A 10,552-nucleotide genomic window follows, 5' to 3' on the forward strand; every position below is an offset into this window, starting at 1 on the left:
TCTTGGGAGCACAAAAGAGGGAGGATGGTTCAAATCCCGCTGCAACGGAGCCCCAGCGCCTACCTAGCAAAGGGCCCAGGCTTTGGTGGGGAGGAGGGCAGGTGGGAGCTAGGCTATCTCCCCAGAGCGTAAAGACCCTGGGGCGGCAATATCCGGGATCCCCTTTATGGTGGATCAGGAAACAGAGGGGGTAAGACAGGAAAGGGGAAAAAAATCCAAACAGCAGAGTCTTCTAGCAGAGAAATAAAATTCTAAAAAAGATAAAGGAAGACGAAGCCCGAGAGATCAAAGAGGAGAAATTAGGCGGCTTTAGACCAATAAATTGTTACTGGGGTGACACAGAGCCGGGCGCAAAGTGGAAGACTAAGCAGGCCCCGGTGGTCTGTCTAGACTCGGGCGACTGGAGCAGTCCAAAGCGACGTGTTTAAAATGGAACTTTCCTCTAGGAGGAGACCTGACAGCCAGAGTGAGGAGCGATTTGAGGTAGCACAGGAAAAACCACGCTCACACGCCTAGGAAGGTCGTCTGGATTTGGCCCGGCTCGACCAAGGAAGGAGTCCCGAGCAAGAGGCTCTTTCCCCGTTTGCCACGGCCAAATATGGTCCAAATTCTGCTGCTTTCAAAAGGCCTTGGCACTTCTGGGCCCAAGTCTTCCATCTGAGCAGGTCTTGGGGGGTCACCGAAAACCTTCCCTTCGTTTCTGGGTCTCTCTTCCCTGCCTAGACTTCACAACAATTTAAAATAAAAAAAAAATAAATTAAAAAAAAAAAAAAGCCTGGACAAAATGCGACTCTCAATAAGGCCTATTTAATTCTATCTTCTCTGGCCATTGGTTCCCTATTTATTTGACAGAAATGTATCTATTATGCATGATAGTATTCCCATACAATTTAACCCAGGCCCTGGAGAAGAAGTCTTATAAGCCAGTTTTTAATCTGCGGAACGCTCTAAATATTTCTCAACGTTTTCCCAGAGTTAGCTTTCAAACCTACTGTCAGAACTTGTTTGCTGTCGCCAAACAGTCCTCAATGTTTAAATCTAGATTTCAATGTAAACCCAGCCCTTGGCAGCGAATGGTGTCTTCTAGAGAGTCGAATGAGTTTGGGGTCTTTAAATGTTTCTATCCTCCTCCGCGGCATGGGGCCGCGGGCTTTAGCTTCTGTCCCCCACCTGGTGAGAAGCTTCTAGCTTGGACAGATACCAATTCCTCCCCGAAGCTGGGGGAGAAAAAATAAGCTGTGTCTTGCCTGGGCGAAGCCTCCCAAGCAGCGAAAACCAGAGAACAGCCTGCCCGCCAGCCGCCAGTCGGCCAAGGGCAAGGGAGCTACCGGCCTAGGCGGTTCACCAGGCCTCTGAGCCCCTAGAGGCCCACACCTACCTGGGGCCTCTGTGAGAGAAGAGGTGCTGCCAACCTGTGACTTCCATTGTTAGAAAAATAGAGCCTTCCATTGTGTCCACTGGTCAGCGATTTCGCTGCTTATTTGCAATTACATAAAGAAAGATCTCCAGGAAGCTATAAAACCCTTCCTACAAGCAGCGGCTGTGGAGTAGCGTGTGTTACATACGGAAATATAACGATGATATAAATATGTGTCTGTAATGCCCACGTGTATATAGGAAGATTTCTAAAAGGATGTAAGAGAGAGAGAGGGGGACGGGGACCCAGGAGAGATGTCACCCAAAATCGAGTCCCTAGTTTTACAGCGTGTTCAGCACGGAGATGCGAGTCGTAAACATTTTGTGGGCTTGGCCGAGACTATTACGACCCAAATAAATGCACAGCCCAGCCTTTATTCGCGGCGCTTCGAAGGGTTGGTTCTGTTTTCTTTCTGAGAGCATCCTACACCAGGGGCTGATCCCCGCACTCTCGCCGGGTTTGCTCCAGAGTATGCCCCGCGTCTAGCAATAAAAGTAGGCTGGGAGTGGATCGGGGATTTTTGCTTTTCTAGCCTCCACAGCAGAGACGCCAGAGTAGCCTTGGCATTTCAATGCCAAAGAAATAGCTTTGCCAGAGAAGCAAGCGTGACTTCAACCGCGTGAACGCCAATCCTGGAGCTAGGGTGGTATTCTACTTATTTAAACATTTCGTTTATTTTCGAATAACCTAACAGTTCCCGGTCTACGCCCTCAGTTTTCCCAGAGTGGCCAAATTCGCGGCACATCTACGCTAGACAGCTTTTTCTTTTTCTTTTCTTTTTTTAAAATAACAAACCAAATTTCAGCCGCCTAATTTTAAAGTCAGGTATTCAAACCGGCAGAGTCCTGACGTCTGGGCTCTCTCTCTCTCTCTTTCTGGTGCTGGCTCGCTAGGCCTGGTACCCGGCCCTGAACCAGGGCGCAGGTTTCGGGGCCTCGAGGATCGGCGGAACCCGTGGCCACCGGGCGCGTTCTTTGTGGGGTCATCTGGTCCTGGGGCAGTAGGTGTTCGTTCCCTTGTCCGTCCGTCGTGAATGACCGTTCCTGTGTGCCTCGCTGCACCTAGATCACTGTTGAGATGAGCACTGTGACCCCGGAATGGAGCCAGCTCTCTGAGCCGCAGCCCCGCACTGTCTGCACCGTTTGCTGCCACGCAACGCCGCAGTATTGGAATGGGGCCTGGGAGGAGCGAGCGCCGACGGTCAGGCAAGCCCCGGCTCATGCTTGTGTCCCCCGGAGGCTTTCAGGTTGGCATGAGCAGCAGGGAAAATATACGACTGCTGTTCACGCAGATCCTGTTCTAGAAAGGCGCGCTTCAAGTCGACATTTTAGGAGCTTCCTAGGTCGCGGCGGCGGGAGATGGCGGCGGGAGTGACTCTTGCGTGGAGCCACACTGCCATCTCCTGGACTTCTCTTGGTACTGCAGCCGCAGCTGCTCTGGCCCGCCTGAACTTCGGCAGCGCCGGTGACCCAACCAGCAGCCCGCTCCCCTGGGCGGAGCGAGGGCCCTGTCCCCCGGGAGCCTCAGGGAGCCGGGAATCTAAGCTGCAGAAGGGGCAATGCCCATAAAAAAGGCTGTTTCCGCAGTCTCTTTATCGGCGGCAGACAGAGCAAACAAATGAAAGGGTTTTGGTGGGATACCCTAATTGGAGCTGGACAGTTGTAAACTCATTAAGAGCAGAATTCCAGACAGTTCGCAGACCTTCCTTTATGGCACACCCTTACTGCCCAGGCTTTGAAGTTCTTTCTGTCTGCAACAACAGAGGGCGTGCCAACCTGGCGGCGCATTGGGGGTGGGGGCGCCCCATCCAACCTCTCCCTGGGCCCCCTTTCCCGCGTTAGAAGACGGTCAACATTGCAGTGGGGGGGGGGAGGAAAGGGAGTTGGGGGGGGGAACAAAGCAGAATCCTCTGGCTACATCTGGAAGGCGCTTGAGCCTCCGAAGTTGTAGCCGCTCTTCCCTCACGCAGCCCTTTACACCCCATAAAGGGTAACAGCCTCATTTTCTTTTATGGCGCTTCGGGGCTTGTCGGTTGCTAAGGCCTGCTTCTGTGGGGACTTAGCTCCGGAGATGGCTCAACAGTGTAGGATGCTGACCGCCCCCCCCCCACCACCACAACCACCTCACTCGATGGGCAGGACTCAGTGGGGCACGAGGGTGCAGCTTTTTTCCATCTCCTGAAAACCCCTACATATTTGAAGGGACCACCTCACTGTGCACATTTGGATCCTGTTCGTCTCCTCAGAGCCTCCTTAGCAGGCCACAGGCCCTCAGCTTCTGGTTCTGCACCCCTCAACTCGACCACCCCACTTTCAAAGGCCTCAGCCCCTTTTGGGGGTCCCGGTTTGGGGAAAATTTCGAGGCACCAAGATGAAAGAATGGCCTTTCCACCGCTGCTGGCCACCGGTGCCCAGTGCTTCTGCCCAGGACCTCAGATGCTTCCCTTGTCGTCTGGCAAATAAGACACAAGGCCCGAGTGACTGGCCATGCGGGGCGAGCCTCCCCAGCTTTCAGTCCCTTCTTCCATCTACCGGAAGCCCGCTGAGTTGGGAGTGCTTAGGCCTGGCCCGACTGGTTACCACAGAGCTGGCTCCAGCACCTTGCTGAAGACAGAAGTTGGGGCTCTTTCTCCTGGACCTTATCCCGGCCCCCACCCAGAAAATATACCTAGAAAAAGAAGGTGCAAAGAGCAGACCCGCACAAAGTGAAAGAATCAATATATTTTATTTGGCAAAAGTTAAATATCTCAACATAACAATTTGGTCAGTAGGCCTTGAGGTAACTATTGCAAAATATACAGTGTATGTTCAGTCAGATGGAAACCCCAAATTCATCAAAGGATACAAATCTACAGTAGCCCAATGGCGGTTTCATGGTGTATAATTTATTATCAATAAAATTAACTCCATTACAATAAGCACTCATTTCCCCCAATTAAAATTAAGCGTAAACCATAGGTAGTAACCCTCTGCACATATGTATAGCTCCGAATTCCCTCACTTCTCCTCTGGTGCAAAAACAATATTCAAGCTTGTCTGATTATGAATATTCCTTTAATATGGAGATTCTATGTACACTGAACAAGACTGGAGTCTAGAACATGTAAAGATGAAGACGCCCACATTTCAAAAGTAGAGAAATCAGGAATCTATGCGTCCCGGAGAACCACCTCCCTTTTTCTTTCGAAATTTGATTTCACTGGGAAATCCTTGTAGCTAGTTTACAATCATAGGTTGACAGTCTAGTTACACAGTATTCCACTACAGAGCTATACGCTATGCATCTCTTCCCCCATAAACAACCTGAGTTCAAATTGAATTCTAGCTTCCACAATCACAATGGGTGCCTCACCCAGCACAGAAGTTTGAGTCACAAAACATAATTACCACAATAAAACACAGTGTTCAAGTATTTTGGCAGAGTGATCTGCCACACGAGGAGCAAATTAAATTAACTACAGAGACTAAAAACTATACAGCCCGTCAACAGTTGTGCATTATATAAAAAGGTAGTTTTTTTTTTTCTCCTTTTGCTTTAAGTCAGAAGCAGGTAGATTTTTTTTTAAATATATATACAAGCTAGCACATACAGCCATAAGCGCTAATGCCCTTCCTTGTGTGTGTGTGTGTGTGTGTGTGTGTGTGTGTTTGTGTTGCAGAAAATGGAAAGCGCACAATACCTCCTCCGATAAAGCCGCAGGCCTAGAAGCCAGCCTGAGCAGGGACTGCCAGGGGGAGATGAGGCCTGGGGTTTAGAGCCGCTTTGGGCGGGTGGTGGAGGCTGGGGTCGGGGGGGGGGGGGGGAGAGGAGGGAGAAGGGGACAGACAGTCTTTCTTTTTCTTTCTAGCTTGCCCTTTTTCTAAAGGAGCCCGGAACGGCTCATTCGTCTTTTGCTCGGTCCTTGTTGATCTTTTTCATTTTCATCCTGCGGTTCTGGAACCAGATCTTGACCTGCCTCTCGGTGAGGTTGAGCAGCCGGGCCACCTCGTACCTGCGGTCCCGTGTGAGGTACATGTTGAACAGAAACTCTTTCTCCAGTTCCAGCGTCTGGTGTTTTGTGTAGGGGCAGCGCTTCTTCCGTGTGGAGCGAGCATGAAGCCAGTTGGCGGCCGGGTTATCTGCGGGGGAGAGAGACACTGCGTTTAGAAGGAGAAGCATCCTGGACGGGTGCGAAGGAGCCGCTGGGGGGCGGGGGGTGTCTCTGGCCGGTGCAGGACGCCGCCGCCGCAGCCGCCGAACTGGTTAGAGAAAACACAATGAAGCCCTGGCAGACAGACCCACGGAAGGTCACTTAGAACAGCACCCCTTCCCTCCCTCTCCTCCCTCCTCTCTCCCGTCCCTTGCTCTCCTTCCTCCCACTCTGCACATTGTGAAAGTGAAATTTGGAAACCATATTCTTTTTGCCAGCAAGGCAAAGAGCAGGCTGTTCTGTGTTCATGGAGCAAGATTAACAAGATCCTCTCTCTCTCTCTCTCTCTCTCTCTCTCTCTCCCTCTCTCCCTCTCTCTCATCACGGTCTCCCCTTCCCCGGCTTCCCTGCAACTGTCCCCTTTCCTGCCACTCTGTTTGACCTTCCCGGAAGGCCGTGGGAGCTAGAGGGGGGAGGCAGGATGCCCCAAGGCCTTTGATCGCGTCTCCACTTTATTTGAATAAATCTGGCAAAGGGACCCTCGTGACTCCATAGCCCGCAGCCGCTTCTTGGGCAGGATTTACGCAGCCACCGGCCGAAAGCGAGAAGCGGAGGGAACTGGGGGTCTCCCCAAGCGTCCGGGGTCAGGTTGCCCGGCTGACGTGGCTGCCGCAGTTTGTGAACCATCTTAGCCGCACAAAAGACTTCTCTGCGCTGCTGCTTTCGAAGAACCGCCCAAAGTCTGTGTGTCCTGGGCCTGGGCAGTTTAGGAGAGGGGCGGCGGGTCTCGGCTCCATTCGTGGCGCCCGCCCCGCCCCCTCTCGCTGCAGCCTCCTCCTCCCCTTCCCCCAGCCGGCCGGGCCTGCTCCACACAGTTCTCTGGACTTGGGGCCCCTATCTGAGGTGCTCCAAACACCAACTTCTGGTTCTCGACCCCCCCAGATCCAGAGGCTCCCATGGAGGACGAAGGCAGGCTGGATGGAGAGAAAGCTGAGGCGCTGGTAGATCCTGGTGGCCGGCGTGGAGGCAGCGGCCCGGCTTGCAGGGAGGAGACACTTACTGGGATCGATGGGGGGCTTGTCTCCACCGCTCTCATTCTCGGCATTGTTTTCGGAGAAGGCGCCTTCGCTGGGTTGTTTTTCTCTATCAACTGGAGGAGAACCACAAGCATAGTCAGTCAGGGACAAAGTGTGAGCGTCAAGCGTGGGACAGTCACCCCTTCTGGCCGACAGCGGTTCAGGTTTAATGCCATAAGGCCGGCTGGAGGGCAAGCCCGCGAAGGAGAGCGCACCGGGCGTGGGCTCCAGCCAGGAGCGCATGTACCTGCCGTCCGGCGCCGCCGCGGCCACGGGCGCCTGGGGGTGCACGTAGGGGTGGTGGTGGTGGTGATAGACCGCAGCCGGCACCGCATTGGCGCCCGCCGCGTGCACCGGGTTCCACGAGGCACCGAACACCGCCGCCTTGGACTGGAAGCTGCAAGGGCTAAAGTCGGGGTGTTCGGCCAGCCCGGCCGCCTGCCGTGGGGGTTGGCCCAGGGCCCCTGGCGCGTAGCGTCCAGCGCCCAGCTCGTCAGCAGCGTCGGCGCCCAGCAGGAAGGAGTCCACATAGTAGTTGCCCAGGGCCCCGGTGGTGGCCATCGCAAGTAGCCCTCGCCTGGCCGGCCCAACCCGACCCGCCGAAATTATGAAACTGCAGATTTCATGTAACAACTTGGTGGCACCAGGGGGGGGTGAAGTACAGTCACCTAATAAGTTGCCGGCGCCCGCGCCCCCATTGGCCACGCGCGTCACGTGTCCGCCCGGCAGAACAATAACGCGTAAATCACTCCGCACGCTATTAATGGCCCGGTGTTTTGCAGTCATAATTTTTATAGCAAAAGCCATATGTTTTTATGCAAAGGGATCGCGCCGCTCCACGATCTGGTTTGTTTTAATTGTGGCCAACGAAGATTAAAAGATCAAATCTGGCCTTGCCTCTGTACTCTCCCTTGCCACCCCCCCTACACACACACACACACACACACACACACACACACACACACACACTTCTTAAGCGGACTATTTTATATCACAATTAATCACGCCATCAGGAAGGCGCGGGTCCCGCGTGCGAGTGCGGCCAGCAGAGCCCCTCACATAAAATTAGACAATAATTGAAGCCATAAAAATGCAGCCAAATCTCATTCTCACTCTACTGTATTTAAATCTATATTTATGATATTTCATAAGGAGTTATTGTTTCGGAAGCCACACAGGCTAGTGGGAAGTGGGGAACAGCAAACAGATTCTTTTGCCTCGCTGTGGCTCCCTGTAAAAATTTACGAGGACTTGGAAAGGTTAAATTAGACTGTTGTGTTTGGTTCGTGAGCACCCTGTAAATAATCCTTTCGGTCCTCAGAGATGCGAGTTTCCCCCCAGGCCTGCCTCAAAAAGTCAAATACAAGGCTCTCTCCACCTCAAACAGAATGGCCACCTCCCCTGCCACGACGCACCATCCATTGATGGTACAACCTCCTAGAGCGAGCTACCGAGCCTTGCAAGACTGTAAAAGCCAGCCAGGTGCTAGTACAGCACCCAGATCGCCCTTGATCCACAAGGGAAGGCCCCACTGAGGGACTGCCAGCTTTTCTCAAGGGTTTGCGGACCTGACTGTGTCACAAGCACCGGCTCGGGGCCTCGGCCCTGGCCCACGACTTTGAGCACAAGCCGTTCAGCGAAGTTGATTCCTCAGCCAGCGGCCGGTTCTCAGCTCTATCATCCGTAAGCCCTCTCCCCAGACCCGAGTTGGGGAAAAACATCCGTACCAGGAGAGTGTGCCTTGCTGAAGGGCACCCTTGCCTAGGAGAGGAGAGCTGTAGTGGCCCTTCCAGGACCCAGTATGAGCACTTCTGGAATCCTTCCATTCTACTTTCCTCCTGTTCCTCCTTCACCCCACTTCCCTCCCTTCCACTCCTTTCCCTCCCTCTCTCTTCCTATCTCCAGCCCCCCTATCTTGGTTATCTGTGAGACAGAGCAACAGAGATTCCCCCAAAACTGTAGGCTGCTCCAGCTCAAGTCCAGTACTACAGATTACCACAGGAGGAGCACTGGACATTGACTTTTATCTCATCCGTTGGCCAAATGGAGGATGTTATTTCTCACCCCTTAGAATCTTTGGGGATGAGAGAAAGTGAAAAGGCCACAGCCACTGTTGTTGGGGTGTGTGTGTGACCCATCCCAATTCTTGGAGCACAAAGCAACATCTCCTAGGACCTGTGTAATTAAATTCACGTGTGAAGTCTGGCTTTCCAAGAGTATGTTTCTGATTACTTCACGATCAGCAAAACTGCTAGGCTGAGACACTTCCATCTCTTTTTGCTTTCTTTCTCACAAAGAGTTCAAGAAAACGCCTTCCAACACTCTAACACGTTCCTATCCCAGGAGACAGGAATCCCTAGGCTCTACCTAGGAGGAAGGCTGTGAAACTCTGGGGATACAAGTCCTTTCTTTGCCGTCAGCAGGAAGGAGAAAGTGGCCAACACCAGGAACTGGCTGTGGCTTGTCCCAGCTGCCTCAGTCCCCTCCCCTAATATTTCCCTTTCCCTACAAATTCCTCCAAGTCATTCCCACCACCTCCCCACCCCCAGCACAGGCCAAGGTGTTCTAAATATCCGGCAGTCCTCTGAGGTTCAGATTTTCATTTAAGCAATAACCCTGGAGTATAACTCTGCTCTTAATTGTAATTGTCTGTGAGTGACAGAGCATGTCTGGCTGGCTGCTTTTTTCACTTTTTAACCCGGAGAATAAATAGATTATTATTATTATTTATCAAAAATATTTTAAAACATTAGTCTCCAAATAGGAGAGTTACAAAATAAGTAACAGGCATTGAGTATCAAGCAGCTGTTTACTGATGGGCAGAAAGGGGGAAAATCCCCAAAAGCAGACATTGTTCTTGTGAGCCCAGAGATTGGATGCTAGAGTATTCGGCTTTTTATTCCTGCTGTCTTTTGGACGTGAAAGGGGTTGTATGCCCATCTAGAAACAATATGTGGGTGAAATTACAGACCACCGCAGTTTCAATTGAGAATCGTCCTAAAACCGTGGCCTCTGAAATAAATCCAATACCCTGATCCAGAAAATGGCAGAGGAGAGTTGGAGGGAACCGGGTGCACTGGCCTTTCAGATAACAGGTTGTTGGGCTGAGCAATAAAAACAATTCCTAGCCTGAGCTGGGAACGGAAACAGAGTTCTGTGGTCTCAAGGCGGTGTGTGTGCTGCAGGGGAGAGACGGCTTGCTTTCAGTTTTCTGTATTGAGAGTGGTCAGGGTGGCTTCATAGGCTACAGTTTAAAACCAATACTCAAGGTTGTGCCCTCCTAGTTCTTGAATTTGACGTTGTTTTCACTCATTTAAAATATATCGGGGCTAGGAAAGCCCCCTTCACAAACACCCAGCTGCACAAGGGGGAGGGGGCGAGGCTAACGTTTTCTGGGTCGGCTACGGCTGGCAAGCCAGCCAGCAGTCAAGCCTTGGCCCCAGCGAGGCTCCTTCATCACGGTCAAAGCCCGAGTGAGGACCCGTAAAGCTGGCAGAGCCCGCCCGAAACTTCCTGCTGGAGCTCTCCCGGTAGCCAGGTTCCACAGAGCCTAGGCTGGGCTTCAGCTCCGATTCCAGCTTCCGAACCAGGGGAGCTGGCCAAGGCTTCCCTGCCCTCGGTGTGGGCACACAAAGACGCCGCGGGTGCTCCTCAGCGGATCTCTCAGGCAGCCACTAACGCAAGGCCGCCGCCATCCGGTCGTGATCGTAACCGAGGCCTTGTCCGCGCAGAGGCCCACCAGGCCAAAAACCACGGACCTGAACAGCCTCCCTTACGCACCCCTTCCTCGGCACACTCAACCCTGTGCACGGATGAGGGGGGCGAGGGGGGGGGATGAAAGCTCTGAGCTTTCTCTAAGTCAGCCCTTTCCCCTCCGGAAGGACGATTTGGAAAGGAAACAGATATAGAATTGGACAGAAAGATGGAAGA

General features: G+C 52.7%; 1 protein-coding gene across 1 annotated transcript; it reads right to left on the reverse strand.

The window, feature by feature from the left end:
• Positions 1-5,296: 5,296 nt before the first annotated feature.
• Positions 5,297-7,183, reverse strand: Hoxa9 (homeobox A9). Its single transcript, XM_036182273.1, has 2 exons — positions 6,607-7,183; positions 5,297-5,535 (listed from the first exon to the last, which is right to left on the reverse strand). The coding sequence occupies exons 1-2, from the start codon at positions 7,181-7,183 to the stop codon at positions 5,297-5,299; spliced, it is 816 nt and encodes a 271-aa protein (XP_036038166.1).
• Between the last annotated feature and the right edge of the window lie 3,369 nt (positions 7,184-10,552).

The sequence above is a fragment of the Onychomys torridus genome, chromosome 3 (genome assembly GCF_903995425.1).
Source record: "Onychomys torridus chromosome 3, mOncTor1.1, whole genome shotgun sequence".
In the NCBI taxonomy this organism is placed as follows: Eukaryota; Metazoa; Chordata; class Mammalia; order Rodentia; family Cricetidae; genus Onychomys; species Onychomys torridus.

Bases quoted from the DNA above. Each gene is read 5' to 3' on its own strand.
- Hoxa9 (XM_036182273.1), bottom strand. From the start codon at position 7,183: ATGGCCACCACCGGGGCCCTGGGCAACTACTATGTGGACTCCTTCCTG. The intron at 5,536-6,606 runs GTAAGTGTCTCC...TCTCCCCCGCAG, and splicing joins CAAGCCCCCCATCGATCCCA to ATAACCCGGCCGCCAACTGG.